Source organism: Ostrea edulis, chromosome 3 (genome assembly GCF_947568905.1).
Source record: "Ostrea edulis chromosome 3, xbOstEdul1.1, whole genome shotgun sequence".
NCBI lineage: Eukaryota > Metazoa > Mollusca > Bivalvia > Ostreida > Ostreidae > Ostrea > Ostrea edulis.
In genome coordinates this window covers 35,446,335-35,471,928 of record NC_079166.1, presented here as the reverse complement: position 1 = coordinate 35,471,928, position 25,594 = coordinate 35,446,335, and the positions used below count along the sequence as shown (strand labels likewise).

Genomic DNA, 25,594 nt, shown 5'->3' with positions numbered 1-25,594 from the left:
ACTCCCATGCAACACTGACCACTGGTCAACTTGGGAAGCGGAATAGTTCAACCCTTCGGGTATTTCATCCCATTGAACAATCGTTTGCTATTTCGTTTTTTTCACGATGGGGTCGGTACAGAAACACCACAAATACCCAGCGCTCTTTTAATAGTCTTTAATCTGGTATTTGTTTGTCCTTGCGCATGTGTTATTTCGCTCTTGTGTTCACGTAATATATACGTGTTCTTCCATGGACATGTATATATGGAACATGTTAAAGTTGAGGTGAGCCGATTACACACCGAGAATCCTTAGGTATCTTTTGATTAGGTTGCACAGGTATATATGTAGCCTCCGAATATTCTACCCCAACCAAAATTCACTGGTTGTTTTTCTTACAAAGTAAAATAATGGGTTTTTAAAACTTCATTGACGTTGATTAAGAATTCAATATCAGATGACATTTTTGATACTTAACTTCTAATGCACTAAAACATTCATGTTATCATGTGTAAAACGGTGTTCTTGAAATTATTTTTCAAATGTATCGATAAATAGTAGTAGTGTTCAAAGAACGTGACAAAAGCTATTTATTAATACCTCTGAAAGCTCCGATTGACCATTGTGTGGATAGCTTTTTTCATATTATTTACAAGGTATTTGACTGATTTGAAATTGTTCAGAAGGCAAATATGGTTATTTTCAATATATAAGTCGGCGTGTAATCTACAGCAATTAGACATTTAATATAGATATAAAACTTGTTGGATACATGCAGAAAATGTCAAAAGCACGCACTATAGATATATTTTCTAAGCAGCATGTGATTTTGAATTTGTATATTTTTATACAGAGAGAAGACTAGTACTGGAACAAGATCAGGAAAAAGAAATTAGAAGACTTGAAGGTGCGTGTGCTTTTCAGGTTTTTTTAAAAAAAAAATATAGCCAAAACATACATTATTCAGTATTCAGAAGTATGGAAGCTATTTTCTGTTTTCCAATAGAGAATGTTATATGAATAATTAATTAGCAACTGAGAAACATTGGTTTTACCCGTGAAGCGGTATAGTTAAATCATTATAATTAATGTCCTCAAGTCTGGAGACATATAAGCTTGTTATTTTTATTTTGATCAGGTTCAAGTATTGTCCGTGACGTTGATATCTTTTCCTCTGGGATGGGGGGGGGGGAGGCTTTAATGCGACTTGTCTAATGTCCATCGTCCTTCAACATTTGAAGTTATTGTCAACTATTATAGGGCCAATGCATACAACAATTATAATTTTTCTAGTTCACAAGGATATATTGAATCATATGAATGAAAATTATTATTGATAATAGATAACACGTCGTCTATATATCTAATTGTCGCATTGAAGGCCACAGTAAGGTATGTTCCTTTTTGTTTAAATTCTGCTTCATGAGAATATAAAAAACTGGTCAGCTAACAAAGGAGCACAATTCGTGCGCATGAGAACTCCAATCGACTGTTCGAAAACCTGATCACCAAATAATATGAAGATATCCTCAATTAGGAAGTCCAGCATATTTGTACTTTCAGCTTCAGGGTACTTGTGGTGTATTGCATATTGTATATTGCATGTCGAGAACATTTCACTCATATGGAGGTGTTACCATTGCCGGTGAAGGGCTGTTAAATGTAGGCCTATGCTCGACGTGTATGACCTATGCACAGTGAGGGATCTTTATCCTGCCACACCTGCTGTGACACAGGGCCTTGCTTTTTGTGGTCTCATCCAAAGGATCGCTCCATTTAATAGCCTCTTACGACATGCAAGGTGTACTGAGGACCTATTCTAACCCGGATCAACACGGTATTTTTGTTCGTGGACTCAGAGTCATGTAATCTGCGTATTTTTTTTCGATAACTGATCATTAGATATGAAGATCGTTTTCGATTTTTGTTCAATAAGCAACTGTATATGATGTCAAAAAATCTAGTCTCTAATTTATCGCGAGGAACTGTCGTGTAAAGTGTTGAAAAGTCATACGTTTTGATGTTGATTTGGGAAAAGCTTTGCGGTTTCAAGTTTACTAAAAGTTCTTCAGAATTGTTGTTATAAATCCACATTTGATTTACACCACTTCTGGCATATGTAATGACACATCAGTTTGAAGTTTCTCCTTCACACATGTGAATATGTCGTGAGGAGCAAAGATGGGAGCTTTATGTAGAACACTTAATTCATCTGGCAATGCATCTTTATTTCTAAGGGTTTTGATGAAGCATATGAATCCAGTATTGGTATGTTGTATCATATTCATCCGATATATTGACTGGGATATTGAATGTGTCGAAAACTGAAACATATTTTGAAGAATTTCATCATTTTAATGGTTAGTTGGAGTATAAATCAATCACTAAAAGTGGCATGAATACCGGGTTCGTTTAAAATACAGTTCTAATAACGAGCCTTACGGGCAAAGACATTGTTGTTACAAACCTTGCCAACTGGTACCAAAACATATCTCTCATGTAACCTTATATTATGTCAAATTAATGTATTACATAGTCTGATACGCATGATGTCAGTCTGAAATCTATAATATTTCGTCTACATAAAGTCATATTCATATAGCTGGGATCCGACATTATAAGATGATATCAAAACAACATGACATATAGTCTTTTTAAACAATGACACCAAAAACATAAACTATTCAGTCTATTCTTCATATAATTAAATTCCCATGATATGATATACAGTGAAAAAAACATGATATGTCACGACAATTTGTTTTTGTAGTCGTAATTCTGATGTACATGCATCGTGTCAAAAGTAAAAACTACCTATCATTACGTCATTTCCTCAAGGTACATGGTTCATATTTATCAATATGAAGTCAAAACTGCTCATTAGAAGGTAATGTTACTACATCATTTTGATGGGACTACGATTTTATGTTATTAAGTCACTTTTAAACGATGCATTTTGAAATAGTTAAAATATGTTAAATTATTTTGATATTTCCTGTCAAACAACGTATAATTAGGTCGTTTTAAATATGGCGCAGTGTTACAATAATTTTTCTCTCAACACTGAGTGCTTAGTATCAATTTAATATTTTTGAAAAATGCCTGTGATGCATCACATTCTGGAGGAAAAAATTGACTTAGGGGAATAATGCTACTATAATTTTTTGAAGAGCAGGATATTTCTTATGTGGGTTTATTAGCTCAAGAAATTAAGTCATTGGGATTTGGTACATATAAAAAGACCTACATGGTTAAACTAAGATATACATGTGTTTCATATGGTCCTTAAAGATCCAGACAAAACTTTCCTACATTTGGTGCAAGAAAATTTATAGTATTGGAAAATGTCGTAGAAAACCTTTTAAACGACGACAATTCAATGAAAGAAATATCTAGTTTCGATCTCTGAAAGCACAATGTATTGCTGAATGAGAAGGTTTCAAATGTCCAAGCAAAGTGTTTCCTATCTAACTGATACTGAACTAGATACTCAAGTTATGGATGCATAATGTTTTTCATATTGCAGAGAAAACATGTCTGGGCATATAAGAAAACAAATGGGTATTTATGATCCTTAGCTCAAATCCACTTGCCAAGTGATCTGAGCTCGTCTTTTGATCAAGGCAGGCAAACTAAAACACGTTTGAGAAAACAAAATGTAATTTATTTAGTACATGACGAAAAGTATATACAGAACAGGGGGTTATTAAAACCAAGTATGGAATAAGATCATATGCTGCAAATGACTCGATGATCCCTTGCTAAATACATCTATAGAATATCATTGAGAAATTGAACATAGATACGCAAAATAAAAACACCCAATAGGTATGGGACGCCAAATCAACATATATTCAAATATACCTTGAACTCATTTGGAGATAGGTACAATTGATTTGAAGATAAGTATAGTAGAATTGAAGATATGTACAAATGCAATGAATTAAAGGTAGGCATAATAAAATTGAAGATATGTATAATTGAGTAGAACCTATCTTTAATTATGAATATAATGAAAATAACTGCTCCCTAAAAAATTCCCAAAACGTCATATTTCGTTTCCGGTATGTCAATACTGACGCGAAAGTTTATCGGCCTCGCTATCAAGCTGTCATGGCTGAACAGTCGTCGAGTTGGAATTGATATAAAGACCAATTTGGGATAAGGCACTTGAATATAACAGATCATACTATTAATTGCTTATAGGGGTACACATGTATTACACACTTTAAAAGAGAAAAATGTCAATATATGAAGATAATTATTTCTTTCTTATGAAAATTATGTATCCCCCTTTATCATTCCACATCTTTCATAGTTAGAAGTTGTTTTTTTTTCAAAACTGCACCCTGTATGAAATATTTTTAAAGCAGTAGTATCTTCCAGCTTTGCAACATGCTATGAAATACAACTCAACAATACATTAATTTAACAGAAACTCGCTTGCAAATGACCACTAGTTTCCCGAACTGCCCCAAGGTGGGTCCAAGAAAAAGATGTATATGATGGACAGAAATGTATTGAGGTTTTCACAGTAGATAACATTAGCAAACTAGTCCCATATTTACATAGTACAGTTGTAACAAGTCAGCTGACGCGTCACATTTCACACAATGTCATAACAAGCACACACAACAGTCTGAGTGCCTACTTGGGAGAGTGGATGTCGGATGCTTATGTTTGTCGATGATGCCGGAAAAGGAAGCGTAAGGCAAATGAGGTTAGATAACTCATCAAGTTGTACTTTAGTTTATTCCGCTTAATAGCATGAATTGATGACGGTCGGTATGACAAAGAACACACATGTTATATCGTAAATTAATAGAGATGATTTTGATAAGAGAATGAAACAATCAGCATTATTTTACAATTCTGACCTGTTATCTTTATTATAATTCATACTGACATAAATCCAATGAGTAAAATGTCTTTTTTGTAAACCTTGAGTAACATATTTCGGTAGTTATAAGCATTCAAATTAAAAATCTTGTCAAGAAGAATAATTGATTAGGAAGTACAAGCAATTTTATTCTAAAGGTTTCTATAATTTATTAAAATATTACTAGAATTCGGTTAAATAATTACCAGCTACAGTGTAGATATCTTTTCGAAGGATATTTCATTATTTTCCATCATATAAAACGAATGGAACCTAGGTGTAATTGAATTGTACCTATCTTCAAATCCTTTATGGATATGTTTAAGAGTAAATTCGCGGAAAACCATGTAAAATGCCAAAAAATCGTCCAAAAGGGTAGTCATAAGACAAGAATTTTGTGTTGCTTAATATTTTCTTCAAATGTGTTCAAGTCAAAATATCATCCTAAAATTGCCCAATCCCGCGTCTATTTTACTAACATCTCATTTGCATAATTGTAGCAATTCATGAGGATTATATGACCATTTTGGTTGACTCTGAAATAACTTATTAGAATGTTTTTATTTTGAAATTTTAATTTGTTATAAAAATATGTTATCAACAACAAATACTGCAAATATGAATTCTGGTGATTAAATTATTTTTCATGAGGTCTCGAGATAGACCCACTTCAATAATTAAGGTTTCCCCCCTCGCTTTGGAGAAGCTTATTTATCTCAGGACCAGGTAAAAATTATATGAAATAAAAAAAAATATTCTTTAGACTAATCCTAGTTCCAATGTGTGAGAAGAATACCACAGACGGTACAATATACGGCCTTCGGTCAGTGGCATTCAACCTGGAAGAATATTGTGCACTCTGAATTGATACAACACACATTCTGAATAGAAAAGCATTAAAGTGGGCCATGGTGTACCAATGAATCTGACATATGAACTGAGTATGAATTTCTCTGAGAGTGAGGTTGTGACAAAAAAGTCGGTGCAATATCTATATGATAAAAAGTCTAGGAAACCATTTGCTCTATTGTTAGCCCTAAAGTAGGTCATGGTGCACCAATTAAGTTGAAATGTAAACTGATTATGTATTTCTCTTAAAGGGAGGTTGTGACTAAATTTCAGAGCAATATCCGTGACCATACAAAAAAAAAACACCAACAACTGGAAAACTGTTTGACCTACTTCTACCCCTAAAGTACTGTCGGTCATAGTGCACCAATCCAGCTGAAATGCAAACTGAACTTGTATTCATTCAAGAGAAAGTATCCGACTAAATATCAGGACAATATCTGTATCCGTAAAGAAAAAAAAAACCTTTGAAAACTGTTTGACCTATTTTTAGTCTAAAAGTAGATCAAGGATGGACCAATCCAGCTGAAATGCAAACTGAAATTGTAGTCCTCTAAGTGAAAACCTTTGACTAAATGTCAGGGCAATATCTGTATCTATAATGGAGAAAAGGCACGGAAAAGTCTTTGGCCTACTTTTAGTCCTAATATAGTTCAGAGACGAACAGACCAATCCAGCTGAAATACAAACTGAGCTTGAAATCCTCTAAAAGGAAGCGTATGTGTAAATTTCAGAGCAATATCTGTATCCGTCACGAACTTAAAGGAACGAAAACTGTTTTACTTACTATAGCCCTAAAGTATAGGTCAAGGATGTACCAATCAAGCTGAAATGCTAACTCACTCTTACAATATATGAGGTAGATATTGTTACTAAATTTCAAAGCTGTACATGTATCCGTTACGGGAAAAGGTCCGGAAAACATGACCCCGGACGGTAAGACGGACGGACAGTCACACAGCTAGCTGGACAGCGTCATAACATATGTCCCCGGGCGTATGAAAATGTTAAAGTCCAGCAGTTGGGTATAAAAGCAGCCAATCGGTGAAAATGGTGGAAAATATGATTTTTCTGGTCACATTCAGATTGCAGCATTTATTTTGCAAAAATAAAAGATTAAGCTGTTGTACTGAAATTTTAAAATGGGTATGCATGTTCCCCTCATAACTGTACATATATTGGTCATACCTATTTTAGATATAAATTCTCATGAAGTTTTAATTTTGACCTCAAAAATCTGAAGCAGGGCTAAATTTGTATTTCAAACTAGATATTGGCAGTTTGTGGGTGTGATTATCTTTTGCTATTGTTTACACCGGATGTTGACTCACATATTGCAGGAACATATTTGTCTTGTTCTAGACAAGAGGGATTGCACCAAAGAAAACATGTAATCAAATTACTATACAACGTGGGGAAAAAAGTACTTACTCATATATCATTGGTAAATCCAGATTTTATTTTTTAATTATATATAATCACATTCCTTTACAAAAAATGGTTAACTTTATCAAAAATAACTCATTAGGACTGTTCCGTCTGATCGCTCTTTCAGAGTTTTGCAGGATTGCTGGTACCTTTTCTCGAAAAATGTCAAGAATGGTGTTTGTCTGATTAAGCAACAATCTCCTAGACCAGTTGTTTAACTCCCATTGTCTCTCATCAATGATGACAAATATGTCCAATTGTTCAACCATCGTTCTTAAGTTATTCTCAATCTGGACTCTTACGTGTGGACATTACAATGTCAAAAGAAGCAATCACAGATAGTAGGTCTCCAAATATCATAATGGACGAAGCGTTTCTTAACAATCCTTCAATACACATGTCCTCCATTGCACAGCTACAATTGCCCCCAAATTCTTCTCATAATTGAAAGGTACCAAGAGGAAAATCATAAGTATTAGTATATGAAATGTACCAATATTTGTTTATATTATAAAAAAAACTACATGTTTTAAAAGACATGGATAAAACAATGATGAATTTATTTTGTAGTTCCTAGGGTGAAGTTTTGTTAAAATAAAAACATATCCTTTCAGTGCCCCACAGATCGAACCGAGTGGTAGAAAACTGCGGGAAAACTTTAGTTTATTTTGATAAATCAATCCAGTGTCCCTCTTCAAAATATCGTCTGCTACAGAGCACGTGTAGAGTCAAGCATCAGACTGCTGCTTATTCTGATAACACTGTTAAGCACCGCCCTCTTGCCATATATGCTTAATTGCTGTAGGGGTGTAAATTTTTCTAGGTTACTCCCGGCCTTTAAGCTTGTCAAATAATATCTACATGGTGAATAGCTACATTTCAGTATGTTTTGATTATCAAAGATGACTAAAAATGATGTTTCCTTAGCTCATTATCTTTATAATTTTTATTAGAACTTTATTAATTTTTCACATTAAGATATAATTGATTTTTGGTTTTGCAAAGCGCTGTTCTGAACGTCTACAACAAAAATGTGTAATTGAGGGTTTTGATGTTGTTATTTCCCCTTGTTGGAACTCTTCAATATTGTTTGGTGAAAAAAGCGGTAGTACAAACGATGGAAGAAGGTAATCTCAATATTTCATGTTATTTTTCAACTTCCTCGAGTGGTTTTGGAACATCGCTGCACTACAAATGTGAAAATGAATTGTTAAAGACATATTAATGTTCTAAAGAAACCACAACTCATTTAAGACGCTCAAACAGGTATGGAAGTTTCGGCGACACGGCATTTCTTGTTTACAGTACCAAATTGGAATATTTACGATAGACAGTTTGACACTAGACCTACTTGTTTAAAACTTAGTATTTGTCCAAAGCATCTTCATGAGGTTGATATTTACTGGAGTGTCAACAAAATAACATGCCAATGTGAAGGTCATCCAAAAAAAAAAAAAAAAACAACAGTAAGGCATGAACAAGCAGAGGTGCCCATGTCAATAATACATGTATTATATAATGACTACATACTTATCCTTAAACGAATTTGACTCCACTTTCTTGGCACACTGTTTTTGCCTATAATAGCTGAAAAACTGTATTGTTATTTCGGAGTTCAAATATTTCGGTTGAGCATCACTGAAGAGACATAATTTGTCGAAATTCCATCTGGTGCATCAAAATTGGTACCGTATAAGTTTTACATTATGATTCCTGGGTCGAGGCCTCTGTTGGTGGACTGTTAGTCCCCGAGGGTCTCTACAGCCCAGTAGCTAAGTACTTCGTTACTAGCTTGAAAATACGGATGTATATTTAATTGCTGTTATAAAATTTAGAAATTTATTTCAAAATTAAGGAATATCCCCTCACGCATAGCTCTTATCCTTAAAAGAATTTGACTCCACTTTTTGGCACACTGCGTTTGCCTATAATAGCTCTAAAACTTCATTGTTATTTCGGATTTCAAACATTTCGGTTGAGCATCACTGAAGAAACATTATTTGTCGAAATGCTCATCTGGTGCATTAAAATTGGTACCGTATAAGTTCTACATACAAAACAACTCATCACAGTGGGGAATGGTAAAAACAGAATTTTATAGAAAATCCTAATATCATAAGAGTAGCATTTTAAATATAATACGAATTTATAGACTCTATGTTTATTTACAAATGAAATATGTATTCATTGCATTTGCAGTAGATGTTTTAAAACATATACATTTTTCGAAAATAGAAAGGGTTGGGCTGTGTTACAATTGTTATCAACAGGGCTCACACTGAACTAAACTACTGTCACAACCTGACGTGTCAAGTCTTACATAGTGAAATGTTTGTTAGACCTTTATATTTGATTTCTTGCATCATCAACATATATTTGTTTTATTTTCATCATACATCACTTTTTCACAACATTTTGAGAATTGTATTTTACCAGTCTACATCAGTTAGTCATAGTCAATAACATTGTTTAAATGTCAATAAGGTATGTCCAATGCAATTATATTTCAATGATTACAATGCTTTATATACCATTGCTTTTAAACACTAAGTTTACTCGATTGTATTTCATATTCAAAACAGTTAAGACGAATTTCATTGTCTACTCTATAAATTAGTATACCTAAGTTAGGCTAAGTACAATGAAAAACATCTTCGGACTGTTGGTGCTCTACTTGTACCACCCGTGGGACACAATGGCGATATTTGCACATATCTCGTTAAATACGTGAGCTATCGAGGACCAATGGGAATCACCGTAAATGTCCCCGGTATTTAAAGTGTTAGTTATGATGGCGACGCCCATGAAAGTGTGTGTATTTTGTTGCGCCACTAGCAAAAATATATAGATGAAAACTCCAGATATTGTCTTACAATTCCGTTAACATGTCATTTTGTCATTAGTGTAGTTGAGACATCAATTGTGTTTACACGAGAGCGGTATGTAAAGATCGAAAATCACAATTACTGGCTCAAATTGTGCCAACAACACCAATGGAACAAATCACGACAGTGCTTAATATGCAAGGAAGTTTATCATCAACATTGGTACCGTATAAGTTTTACTTTACATACCTATATAATCCGATGAAATACAAAGTATGTTAAAAAGAATATTGCTCCCGTATGATGGAACTAGGAGTGCTGGACATGTAGACCTGTGCATAGACTCGAACGTAGTGCGATAGTAAAAGCTTTGTAGCACAGACGTTTTCCTCTCCTGTCTATATATACACAGATACACCATTCGCTTCAATAATACAGACAAAACATCTCGCTGAAAGTTTTCTAATTTGTGCAACCTAACGTAGTCAAAATCTTCGTTTCCGAAGCAGGTTTTTCTATGCTATCGAGGACTGCAAATAAGTTTTTTTTTTTCATAGGTTGAATATCGCAATAAGTAATGGTAAAGAGACCAATCGCATTTAGAAGCCGCGACACACATTTTAGAGAAAATACTGGCGTTGTGTCCCACGGTAGGTAAACGTAGAGCGACCAACCGTAATTTCCGATGATTAATGAAAAATAAGAAACACAATCCTTGGAGTTCACTGAAAGGTCACCACAGAGATAAAAGACAATGTCAATCATATTGTATTATTATATATTATACAAATGTGATGAATATTGAAAACCATGTACTATATGTAGCATTTCACATATATAATTTGACTCCACTTTTCGGGATTCTGTATTTCTCTAAAACAGCTTTACAAGTTTATTGTCACTTTGGATTTCACACATTTCGGTTAAGCATCACTGAAAAGATGTTATTTGTCGAAATGCGCATCAGGTGCATCGAAATTGGTTCCGTATAAGTTTTACATTATGATTCCTGGGTCGAGGCCTCTGCTGGTGGACTGTTAGCCCCCGGGGAAATCTACAGCCCAGTAGCTAAGTACTTCCGTACTAGCTTGAAAATGCGGATGTATATTTAATTGCTGTTATAAAATTTAGGAATTCATTTCAAATTAAGGATCATCTCTCTCATGCATAGTTCTTATTCTTAGACAAATTTGACTCCATTTTTTTTTGGCACTCTGTTTTCCCCTAAAATAGCTGTTACAAGTTGATTGTCATTTCGGATTTCAAACATTTCGGTTGAGCATCACTGAAGAGACATTGTTTGCCGACATGTGCATCTGGTGCATCAAAATCAGTACTGTATATGTTTTACATACAATAATGTATTTCTGTCAGTGAGTTAGGATAGATAACATGGATTGCATTCATTATGTCACATCGTATTTTTCGTAGTAAATGTACACATTATAACATAGTCTGAATAAGTTATATTTTTATGAATGATTATTTATGATACCAACTGTAATGTTTGACTGGTATTATTATTGTGAAAGTCAAACTTTTGCTGAATAGAATGTGTTGTATAACTTTAAAATGTTATATATGTTTGATGTCATTCGTAGTGATTGGTATATATCATTATCAAGGTTCGTTCCCCTTTACATGTAATACGTTTTTTCTCTTCAATTATAGAAATATCCTAGATCGGAGAAACTTCCAACACATCATTGTCAATTTTTGAAGTTCACTCCACCCCACCTCCGCTCGACAATTGGAGACCACAAATGCATTATTATTCTTTTCTCCATTTAGGTTTCATTTTGTGGGGTTTTGATCTCTAGAATTACTTGTCAATTGTATTTTGTTATATTATCTTCGTCCTCTCTTTCACAGATTATTTGTCACAGGATTTCTCTCGGGAAAGTACTTAATGTATCACCCAATTTACACTTTCAATTGAGTTAACTCAAGAATCATATTCTGATTGTTGTTGTTGATGTCGGTTCCTTTTTATTTCGGTGCAGAATTACGGGAATTTTCCACACTAATGACCCCCTTTCAGGTATCTGGCTAGCTGCATGCATGGTAGAACTCACCTCAGATCTCCATTTTTCTGGTCATAGGGGTAGGCTGCAGAGAGCTTCCGTTCTCTACGATCTTTCTCCGTCAGAAATCTCCATGATAACATTGGTCGACCAAATCTACGCCTACCAGGAACTTGTATGTTGAGAGCACACGTGAGTGCACTGCTGAATCTGACAACGTGGTCATACCAGCGGAATCTTCTTGCCAAACCTCCCTAGCAATTCAGTAGTGGCCATATCTCCAGGCTTGATGTTGCAGATCTGTCTTATCATGGCCCTGTCATTGCGTTGAAGGCGATGAAGATTTGGCTTGGTCAGTGCCCAGGTCTCACTGGCATGGGGCATAGCGCTCCGTACGTAGGTGTTATACACTCGACCGCGGGTCTTGTACGACAGGTAACATGATGTCAGGACAGGTAGCAGCTCCTTGAACTTTTTCCAAGCGGTCTTCACACAGGTAGTGGTTGCAAGGTCACAGCAATTAGCTCCGGAAAGCATGTCTCCGAGGTAGCAGAGGGAACCTACAACCTCCAACTTGTTCAGATCAACTTGGACATTACTCTGCGGCCTGCCGTCAAGAGGGCGAGCGGTTCCCCTGCATCTTGAGCATCTAATGTCAGGGTCCACAAACATGCACATGAGCCCACTGCATTCCTTGTGCACCCAGTGCTTCCAACCATTGTCGAAAATACTATTGTTGCCTACACCTGTGAGATAGACAACACATGGGAAGCTGCCAGAGTACTGAAGTAGGTCAAGATCCGTACCGCATATAATGGTCTTGGTTTTGCCTACAATCACTCTCAGTACTTTCCTTTCCATAGCTTCTCTCCAAGTCAGGAGCCTCTCGACACATTCATCGAATGAGTCAGCAATGATAACACGTTCATCTACATAGAGATCCCTCAGGGAACACCGGTGCGAAATTCGTGCAAAAGAGCGATGATGAAAAGCAGGGGCTGAATACTGACCCTTGATGAACTCCGACCTTTACATCAAACTCCTCACTGTAGCTATCACCAACGCGAACACAGCTACGATCATTGCCATTCACCCCGTGCATCAAACGCACAGTCTACACCAAGTTTTCACAGTGCCAAACAGACCACCTTCCGAGGAACACAGTCAAATGCCTTTACGAGGTCCAAGAACGCCACATACAGTCATTCGTTTACTGTAAGATATTTTTCTTGCAGCTGCCGAACAACACATATTCCGTCAGTTGTATCTCGGCCAGGGAAAAAAGCCAAACTGGGAATCATCGATTGTCACCAACTGCCTAATGAGGCTGTCCACAATCCTCTCCAGGAATTTCATGAGTTGCTCTGTCAGTTTGAGTCCATGTTAATTACCCCTGTCCTGAGCATCATCCTTGTCCTTGTAGAGCTAGACAATGAAGCTTTGCTCCCAGTCAGTGGGGATCTTGTCATCCCGGACAATTGAGGATACAAGGTCAGGGATCATGGATACACCTATGTCACCTGTGGCTCTGATAATCTCCACTACTATTCCAGATGGTCCAACTGCTTTACCCGACTTCATCTTAAAGGTGGCCCTTTTCACCATTTCAATTGTGATTGGGACAGGTAGCCCTTCCAGTAGTTTTTCATCGGTTAGGTGTTCAGTGTCCCTATCAAATTCCACATTAAGGAGCCTTTCATAGTGCTCTATCTAAGCTTTCTCCTTTGGTTTTTGGTTTAATGACATTTCACCTGCGTCAGTATTTACTGGTTTGTCGCCAACAACATCAACATTCTCCCTTTGCATCTAGTTTGCAAGGCGGCACACCGTTGGGAACTTAAAAATGGGAGTGACTACGTTTTTTGTTCACTTGACCTGTTTTTAAACTGGTTGTAGCATGATGTCACTTTTTAAGAGTTGACTACCCATTGATGTTTTGCATATTGTATTCTATTTTTACTTTTGTCAATATTTAAGATCATTGTCAGTTATAACTTTGAAATATGTTGAAAAATTATAAATATATTTGAAGTCAATGAATTTATTCGCGGCGGTCAGGAACAGTTGATACACAATAAGTACGAAAAACAAATATTCCAGTAAACATACAACGCTACGCCAAAATGGTTCAGATCAAGATTGTAGCCAGGCGAGAAATGGCACAAAATGAAATGAAAATCTAGCTCAACCAAATAAATTTCTTGACATCGACAATCAATCGACTTTAAAACATCGACGAAATTTATAAATAGCTTGAATAGAAACACTAAGGATATTAGAATTATTTTGAAAGGATATGTTCTGAAGACAAATTTTAGCACAGCTTACCAGATTAACGAAAATTCAAGAGAGAAAGCAGGAATATGCGCTAATTTTAGAGTAGGTTTGACAGACCGGAAAATCCCGGAATAAGAAACACTAAAACTAAAACTTTTCCAAGTACATACGTCAGTGGTGTTACGTCAACAAAATAAGTACGCGGTGAAGCTTAAAGATAAATATAATGGTAATCTGTTTAGTACAATAAAATGATTACTATGTTTGATTATTTGAAGGCCTTTCAAAACAAATTCCATCCATAAAATGTGTGTAACTGTACAATATCCATCGACCGTCGGTAATGACGCTTTGCAAATAATTTGAATACGATGTTTTGTGGTATTGGAGATCATCTCAAAACCAAAGTAATATAAATACATGTAAAAGTGCGTGATTTAATATTTTCTCTATCCATTTCGTTGAAATGGTGATTTTTTCACTTGGCAAACCTCCCGAATAAATACACCATTTTCAACCCGTTACATAGAGCAAATGTTAATTCACACAATATAGATATCCTCTATTCATCTATAGTTTAAGATGGGTCTTTTTTAGCTGACAATTTTTGACAACGCAGTTAGTAATCAATCGTACAGTTTCTAATACAGTCATATTTATCTTTAACAGCAATACAGAAGCAACAACAACAGGAAGGTAATATTGTCTTAAGGATTGATATCCGTTTCAGTTATTGTTACTTCTTTGAACATTTAAATGCCGCTTTGTATATTTTTTTATTTCTTTGTATATTCTAATAAATGACGCCAAGATGTGTGTATATTTGTAGTCTGAGCGTATTGTGTACTGTTCCCTTTTTTGTAGATCGTCGAAAACGGCAAGGTATTTATAAAAAGATTCCATGTATCTTAAGAACGTTTTATACATTTATGGAGAAAAGGTGAAAATAACGGTGATCAATCTCATAACTCCTATAAGAGTACAGAATTAAGAGTGGGTATGGCAAACCCGAACCCCTGAACACACCAGAGGTGGGTTTGGTGCCCAGGAGGAGTAAGCATCCCCTGTCAACAGATCACAGCCGTTGCGCGCCCTATATCCATATCAGATGAACGGAGTAATCTGTTGTCGACCATAATGCTTACTTTAAACGAGACTGTGACAAATCTCTGTAAAATCAACTTATTTGTCGTAGTCTACTACGATTTAAAAACTTTGGATCTTTAATTGTATTAAATTTAATTAAGTCCTATTCATTGTCACTATTTTTGATCATTATCATAAAAGGTATTATAACATCTATTACAAACAGTAGAATGTCAAGTTATACGCGGGTACGTTAAGGCAGGTTAGGAAAATTTTTACTGGGATAAAATCCGCGAAACAATGTGATGTCATAATTGAAATAAGGATATCACTAAGCATATATTAAATTCCGATTTTATTTTTTATTCAAGTTTTATTTATGCATAAAATAAACCATGCAGCTACTAAGATCCAACGAAATTCGAAATGCTATACTGCTGTTGTGTAATTTCTGTTTGATCGATATGAAAGTAAACTGATGACGTCGTGACTATACATCGAGTGACGTTGACACAAGGAATTTGTTGATGTGTGCCGTGCAAATATCGACAAAATGTGGAGTATTTGAAATATATGACATGGGATATATGGAATATATATGTGAAACTCTGAGAATTTATTGATATTAAGAAGGTATGTTGATATCATTCATTGACAATTTTGTTTAACGGAGAAAGCATTCCATTTAACATGTCGATCCGATTTTCCTCTGTCACACACTGAAATAAAACTGCAAAAGGAGCACATTAGGTCGTATACTTTTAGAGACTTTTTATACACCGTGTGAAAGGTCATAAACTAATGTGAACGGCAATTACTGATAGAATCGTCTGTTAAGAAAACTTTTAAAGAAAACTGCATAGCATCAGTGCAAAATGTAAAACATGGGCTAGATGGTTTCGTGTTTAAATGTTCAATAATTATTTGTTATTGAAAGTGGTAGGATTCTATCAGTAATTCTGATATACTATGGTTATTTTACCGTCATTATCGCCAGTTAGACCAATATCTAAATCTTGGGATAATGTGCTACTTTTACATTTTCTATTAAGGAACCTCCATGATATATCTATAACAGTCATGCAATGACGTCATACGGAAGCACATGTTTGTCATGTTGTTATGATACAAAATGTTCTCATGTAAACAACCAAAATAGTTTTTAAGAGTTAGCTCCCTCTCTCTGTGTACGACAGATTTTAAAAATTATGCAGTTTACTTGCATAAATGAAGCATGACCTGCGTTAACATACCCGCGTATGCATTATGTCAATATCCAGCATTCGTCCAACCTGTAATGATTTGATTACTTGAACAAAATTGCCATGATCGATATTTTTCAGAACTTAAAGAGAAGCTGCGAGGTATTGCTGTATTGCTATTCTTTTATTAGACGTGTGTGCATGAAGTGTATGCAACGTAATTGCTTTTGGAATTAATGCAATGATTTCAAAGTAACGCATCCGATGTATAACGATAATATAATTATTAACAATTTTGAAGGATTTAAATCAACATAAATGAAATGCACATGACTGGTAAATGATCAAAAGCTGACCTTTTTGCACTTCAGACTTTTGGAGAGTTATCTGCCATTGTAAAAAAAGAAATATGTAATTTTCTAAAAATGAGTGTGGTAAATGATTAATTTTATTTCATATTTTGATAAAGAGAAAGTGTGTGCAACTTTCTGTGAAGCTATTTGGATGAGAATTTAATTTCTTTTTAAAATATTGTAATAAAACATGTTCTTCTCATAGACTTTGAACAATGTTAGATTTTATGTGAAATGAATCAAGCAGCAAACAAAATTTCTACGGTGGCTTATTTTTGTTTGAAGAACACTTTGAAATAAAACAATGATTAGAAAAAACCACCGTCCATTTATTAAACATGAAATAGGGTCGTTATACACTGAATACCCCAAAGTCAATATTTTGTGTAATCTTAAATACAGAAGTAGCATATTGTAGTAGATGCACATGTAATTTTTAATTTCAGATTGGTAAGGAACACATTTATTTTACTTGCAAATGAATGCATCTTTTAAGACATATTCTGCTTATAAAAACCAAACAAGGTTTGCTTGCGTTAATTTTGCACAACACCAGATACCTGTGACGATTTCTGCGGAAGAGTATTGATATCATTCTTATGGTTGGTTGATTGGTTCTACATTGTTTAATGTTCCTTTGGAGAATTTTTCAGTCACATGGAGACGTCACAAGTGACGGTTAAGGGCTGCAAGATTCAAGCCATATTAATTTTATGCAGTGATTGCTTATTGTATCATAATTAAATGATACCAACCATTTTATTGTAATTTTTTCAATGTTGAATAATAGAATATTTAACATTTGCAGAATTCCACATCGTATGAAAATATTGCTACTTTATGACAGTCACTTTAATATGTCTATGTATAAAACACTTTACAGCTTACAAATACGGCATCAGCCGTGCTCTTGTGTGTTATGTTCAAACAGCGTGAAATTGATTCTTTGAATTTCCGAAATGTAACTGTGTGACAACTGAAAGGTCGCTGAATGCCATACAATAAAATAACTACATGTATGCAGTGTCATTCAGTGACCATGTATAGCTGAAGAGATATATGCCATTTTATCGGATGATTTTTAGTCTTGCAACAAAATCGAACGTATGCAAATATGCATCGTCGAAACCCATGGTTTGTAGCACTTTTACCTCCCAAGGGATACAGCGCCGATATTTTTGCTGGAAGGTGTGTTTCAGCTTCTTTGTGTGATTGCTCGCTCTACCATTCCTTATTGCGATTTTCAAGCAATGAAAAAGCCCTGTACTTCCAGTGTTCGGGAGCATAAAAACATGGCTTTTGAAGCACGATTTTGACAAGTTGCAAGGCTATCAACGAGATGTATATTTAAATTAACAACTCCTTTGTCAGTTTGTTTTGAAATCAATTTTATTCAAAATATAAACATACCTAAAAACTTATCTCTTCACCTTTTCATCTGGTCCACTCTCGTGACCAATGACTTGTTGAATTTGCACACCGATTAAATTTCTTCGTACATATGCACGCAAACGATGCGTCTGTTGGGTAAAAGTTAGGACTCTCTAGATCAAAGCTGTACTGTTCAAGTGAAGATATTTGATGACAGAGTTCTGTAACCCCGATATTTGACAGTAGTACAACAAAACACATACACTTTCATGGGCGCCGCCATTGCTACTGACTCTTAGTGTTTCGGGAATACTTACGGCAATTCCCATTGACCATCGATAGGTCATGTAAGGTCATGCATTTTAATGAGGTATGCAACAACATCGGCACGATGTCCCACGGGAGGTAAATGAAGTGCAACCGACCATGGGTTTCCGACGATGGTAACTATGACAACAACAATTTATCTATACATACTTACAGGTATATGCAGTAAGAATTTCAAACCAATGAGAAATTATTTAGTAATAATCTACATATAGACTGAAATGGATCGAAACCAATGTAATATTGATGCACAAACAAAACATGCAAACTGTATTTGCATAAACATGAGTTATGTCATGACATACTCGAGACTAAAAACCCGAAAAGATAGAGCAAATCAATGAATCCCCCCCCCCCCTCTCTCTCTACTATGTAAATTGCAATATATCTGTCTAGATGCTTGCAATTATATGATGCGAGTGTGCAAATATATTTTATATTGATATATAGATTTTGATTGAATTATTGTAAAACAGATTAAGTTCAGATCCCCATCATTAAATCGATTTTGAGTTCAAGAATAGATATAAAAATTCATGTATCTTTGTGCCAAGTAAAGTTTATTCCTGAGGAATTACAAATTATGAATACATAAATAGCTAATGTCTAAACCTTGTTATCATATCCAATCATGGTATTACATTCTCCATGTTTTGTTTATTTGGCAGAATACAAGGCCAAAGAAGATGAAATAGAAGGTGATGATTTTTGAATGAAAGAATAAATTTTCATTTTGATTTCGCTTATCATGTCACCAAATACATTCTTAAGTACTTTGTCTATTACAGCGGCAACACGGAGACAGGAAATTGAGCAGAAGAGAGAAGCAGGTATTCTGTAGTTGGTTTCTAGTTTTACTTTCTAAGTTTTACTTACGGTGAAGCGTCATCAATTTAAGGTGAAGGTTCACAGATTTTAGTTTATGTATGACGCTATTAATTACGGCTGCAGAACCCAAAGTTCCTTATCATATCAGTGTCAACTGTAATTCTTGACACACACCCCTCCAATACGTGACACTTTGCGAAGGAACATTCACTACATAAATTTATATCACTATGTCAAGCGCCTCAGATTTGAAGAAGGAATGAAACTCAGAATCCCCAGATTGAAAGGGAGAGAGAAAAGGGGGACGAATAATAAAGATTTTTCACAGAATCATTTCGAATGATTTTGCATACATTTTTTTCCACACACATACAAAAACGTTCGGACCGCCATAAAGCTGTGTCAATGTTCTCTGCTTCTATTACACAGAGATCTACCATTTTAGCATATATTTGTTTCTGAGAAAATCCCTCAAATGTTGATATAAGTTCGTTTTTGATGAAAGTGTTTTCGTTTGAATATTCTCTTGTGTTGACATTCATCGTCATTTTCCGACATGCCAATGTCACGCTACCGTGAACTAATAATTAAATAGTTTTCGAAATAGCTCCTCTTTGAATGCCAATGTGTGACAGAATGTACCTTTCGCTCAATGAGAAAAAACGATAAGATTTTATAAAACGGCTTCTGTTGAAAGATGTAAATGTAAGAAATATAAAATACTATTGAAGATGTTAACCTCAATGGAAACGTAAAACACAATTCACAGTTAATATTTTAGATAAGATATGTATGAGGATCGAAATAACGTGATTTGATAAGCACATGTAGTTAATGTGCTTATCAACTTATTGAAAGATAATTAATTAATTCTTGGTTTGTGTATCCATCGACTTCGTATGATGAAACTGCGCGTGAGAAAGTTACCGTTTATATATTTATGCAACGATGAGCATTTGTCCCACCTCTCGTGTAAACAATTTATACGAAAGGTCACTAAAGGAAAACAACTCGAACATATCTCGAAACTTGCATATTCTTTAATAACCATGTTATTTCCAATAAAATTGCCAAAACATTATGTACATGTATAATATACTCAACACTGCGAATAGATTCCAGTAGTGCTACAATGGAGACACAGAGAAAATTGGATAAAAAGATACTGTAAACATATGACATTTATTTTGACATTGTTGTGTACCAGAACATTAGAGAATCGTTCTATTTATAATAAAAAATTCCTTCTTATTTCTAGAAAAACTGGCAAAGCAATTGGAGGGTAAGTACATGTACCTTTCTTAATTCTTAAAAGAACACGATAATTCCCAACTATCTTTAGATGTCAAGTACAATGACATTTATCAAGGTCAATGTGTACCCTCCCTGCCCGTTATGCAAGTCCTGCTTAGTCATGCATAATAGATTGGAGAGGAAAGTAACGAATTTTTAATATAGTGCCGAATTCAGACCTATGTTGTGATTCCTTGACATATTCTTCAATATTGTGTCTCCACTTACCTGATATTGAAATGAGTAATCTACTTCTACAATTCGATAAATATTATTATTCCGAAGACTTATTTCAAATCATTACCGTATATATCTTAAGGATATACACGTCGTTTTTCAATGATATATGTTTTTGTTGATATTTCAGGTACAATTCATTTGAGTTATATCTCGTTTCTACAAAAACCTCTTATATTACCATGTCTGTTTTAGATAGAGTTAGCGGAGTTAGCATATTTTGATAGTTCCTGGTTTTTTGTATGTAAAATATATATTACAGCACGTTGTATCAATAAACATTGGGGAGGAAAATCTTGGGCCCATTCCACCATTATATATATATATATATATATATATATATATATATATATATATATATATGCTTTGTGAATGGTCTGAACGAAAGGGTAGGAGTAGCCTGCACGCTTTGATTTTTTCGGTATTATTTGGTTCAAATAGTTTAAATATAATGGCAGTATTCTAGAAATCAAACATTGCTAAGAAAGAAATGATAATGATCCATTTTAAAATGATTGCTCATGTACGACGCGGGGAATTTCATTTTAACTTATTACATCAATGACTTATGAACATGTTGGAATGAAAACAAATAATTTTTTTTTTCAATTTCGGAAATAAAAGAAAATTATGCAAAATCGTATCGTCACGGATTTTTGATTCATTGGTTATTAAATTCATTAAAACTGAATATGAAATAAACGCGTCTGTTTCGTTGAAATGCATTTGCCATTTGTATATTCCAGGCCTCTTCCCAAATACAGATGTTGAATAAACCTATACATGTTATATACATGTGTATGTGTATAAAAGCAGATAAAAAGAAACTTCCCGTCAGGAAAGATTGAAACATATTTGGGCGGGGAGAGAGTTGTGAATGGTATGCACGAACGATAGGCATGACCTACACGGTTTGATTTTTCTCGGCATTATCTGTTTCATCCTGGGGTCAGTTTAAACAAGGAATTGTTTAATGACTTACGAACACATTGGAATAAAAGTAAATGAATTTCTTTTAACTTCGGAAATAAAGGGAAAAGATGCATATATTGTATCGTCATGGAATGTATTGATTATTCAACTTTATTTATTCATTGCTCTTATAAGTTCATTGAAAAAGGCTCATCTTTTGCGCTTTTTTTTTACATTCAATCTGAGTGCCGTTAAAACACGTGTACAATTAGTATATTCAAGGCCTCTTCTCAAAGACAGATAGCTGATTTTAAAAACTTCTCGTCAGGTAAGACTGGAACATATTCTCAGATGGGGGGTTGGGGGCATCTAGGCATTGTATTAGACAGTCAATGAGTCAATGAGAACACGTGGATAAGAAGGGAAAATACAAAAGAAAAAACAATCAAAACATGATTGAAATAGATTGAGAGGCAAATCAAGCATATGAATGAATAAATAAAACAAATAATGGCTAACTTCAGTAAAGATCAACAGATATGTGAGCAGATCTAACATCCAATTTTAATTAAATTGCTGCATTTGCCTCAATTTTAAACCTATAGAAAACTGCATTCGTGTTTGAGAGACAAAAAGATATATACCCCGCTTTTGTCATATTTCAATAGCCCCCGCCGATTTTCACAAATATTGTATGAATGTTAATTTCAAATACCCAGATTAGCTTACTTCTATTGTGGTAAAAATAGCACCTTGAAATTTGGGTGGAATATACAAGTTATACACAGGTTGGTGTTTGCATTATGCAGACAGTTCCGATAAACAATTTTGATCATTTTTTATTTAAAAAGAGAATCTTGATCATACAAATGTAATAAGTCAAATAAACTATTCTTATATACAAAAAAGAGACCTAACGCGGGCAGATGTCTACATGTTTCTCCATTTGCTAGAAACTACCAAGGGTGATACAATGGTATCGGGTTTTTCTCTGCCCGGTGGTATTATAATCAACTGGGTTTTCTCCGATTATTTGCAGATTTTCACTGTTGAAAGCCCGTCTTAGAAACAATATGCAATAATGGCTTAAATTCCCAACAATGTTTACCTGTCCTACGCTGCACATGACTTGCACAGTCTATACGTTTCTAAGGGCGTGGTTTAACGATCTGCACATTTCTTTGATAATGCACGGGACGATTCTTGCACGAAATGATTTGCAGGGAACGGTGAATGGTTTGCACGAAACGTTGAACGGTCTGCACGGAATGGTGAACGGTTTGTACGGAACGAACCTGAAAACGCCACGACACTGTTGATTTATTAAACCTCAAATTTTCGACGCAACTCTCGTTTTTATTAAGAGACATATATTACGGAAAAAAATATTTCGTTATAAGCATGTCTACAGTGGATGATGTAGAGTTTATACCATGGTCGGGTCCGGATGAGAATATATTTTTTTTCAATTATAGAAATCAGACAACTTTAGAGAGAAAACTTCCAAAACAACGTGGTTGTGAAATATAATGGGGGAAAGATAACGATTCGGACTGGCCAACTTTTTCAAAAAGTGGAAATACCCCGTATTTGAAGTGCTATTACATGTGTAAAAATGTATATAATAATTTTAGGATGCATGTCAAATGTAGCTGAGTGCTTAATAAAAATGTTGATATACAACATGTAGGTGTCACCATGATTCCTAGCATATAGATGGGTGCAAATACGAAACTAAGACACGTGGTCAGTTGCTGAAGAAATTCTGGTGAAGACATGCAGGGTCCAGTAAAAGGTCTGTAGCTGTGAGGGAAGGTGGATGGCCCCATATGAAAGGTAGATTTGGCAGATAGGGTTCTTGATTGTGCACTGTGTCTAAATCCCCATGTTTGGTACTGTGATGGTGTGGGGGTGGTGCGGATTAGCCCAAATGAGAGAAAATCGAAGCGAAAAAGGGGAACCTGCACAGAGCATGTTTTGTGCACCAGCACCAGTATTTATAGATGACATGTAATTTAGGGTCATAATTTATTAACTACACTAATATGAAATACAAGTATTGACATAAAAGGGAAATATGATTTTTTTCATTAGTCTGTCATAATCTGACTTTGGTGTATACCCCCTATCCACATGTTTCAAAACCAAAGAAACTCCCCTGCCACCCAAGTTTAAAAAAAAATGGGTAATTCGTACCATTGAGGAGTCGGATATGATACAGTGCCGACAACGAAAAATCATAATTACTACAAGAACAGGATTAAGCTATAAAATCAACCCAGCCAATTAATAAACAAATTAATTTCGCATTAAAATCAAGAATCCAAAAGGTCAGTGGGAGAGACGACTAAGGAAAAGATATTAGCTTGTATTAGTTTTCAAGCTAATATATTTGTCAAGGTCAAACAAATTAAAGCCGCAATATCGAAACATAAAGAACTTTGTGATTCGGTACTTAGCAATATTTAGAATAATGTGATATTTTGGTTTAAAAAGTCGAATTATGACATATTGATGACCAGTTTCCAAAGTCAATACATTTTTTGCTTTTATTTCCCCTTTAAAAAACGAATTAAATCCGCAATCTTGAGACTAGAATATGAAAAATAGAGAGCTATATAAATTCATAATTGTAATGATTTCTAATGATGTAATTACCCATCTAAATGCTACGAAAGTTCGGAGGTTATGTTTGAATTCGTCATTTAGTACCACTTTGCATGAAATAGCCGCAATTTGGGAAATCCTTATTATGACTACATTGAGGAATTCAAGGTCAGAGCCTTGCAACGAGGGAAACGAAATGTATTTCTATCAATCATATAACAGAAAAATATCTTGTCGGGTGAGTAATGGCGATTAGGCTGTGGGAATTTATTACACTAATTATTTGTTCTAGATTTATGCAGGTGAAATTATTCAAATATTCATTCCACCTGAACGGAATTATTTCACACAGTGCATCCAGGATTTTTCTGTGCTCTTTTTCTTTGGATTAGTCTATGTTGGAAATTGTGACCTTAGTTGAAGTGTTCTCCTACGGGTTCGGTCACGCGTTTGATTGTGATATCTGATCTGTGGTTGTTGGTTCTAAGTCTAGTATTTGTACATGATCTTTAGCTAACATATTGTTGGTCGCAATACATGATACATGTAAAGACGCGGGTTGCGTCGAAAATCTGAGGCTCAAATAACCAATAGTGTAACACCTCCACATACTCCACACACACACACACACACACACACACACACACACACACACACACACACTATATATATATATATATATATATATATATATATATAATGGAAAAACTACCTTTGTAAATTAAATTTTCAAGGCGTATTAAATTTACATATAATACGAACCTGATTACTATTTATCTTACTCACTGATATCTCATATTATCCGTTATTTGATTATAGACATGAAACTGCAGCAGAAAAAAGAAAAAGGCAAGATTATTGTTTTATTCCTTTCAACACACACACACACACACACACACACACACACACACACACACACACACACACACACACACACACACATATATATATATACATATATATATATATATATATATATATATATACATATATATATATACATATATATACATATTGAATTAATGTGATTTGTTCCTCAAAATAAATAAAAATAAAATTATTACAGATGCAGATGAGAAAAGACGAAGATATCTTGGTAACATTTGATTTCTAT

General features: G+C 34.7%; 1 protein-coding gene across 1 annotated transcript; it reads left to right on the top strand.

The window, feature by feature from the left end:
* The first annotated feature begins 392 nt into the window (after positions 1-392).
* LOC125676525 (uncharacterized) lies at positions 393-25,587 on the top strand. The gene is made up of 10 exons (XM_056160878.1): positions 393-396; positions 836-889; positions 14,934-14,960; positions 15,129-15,146; positions 16,694-16,714; positions 19,272-19,301; positions 19,392-19,433; positions 20,690-20,713; positions 25,300-25,329; positions 25,547-25,587. Exons 1-10 carry the CDS (start codon positions 393-395, stop codon positions 25,585-25,587), a joined length of 291 nt encoding a protein of 96 aa, XP_056016853.1.
* The last annotated feature ends 7 nt before the right edge of the window (positions 25,588-25,594 follow it).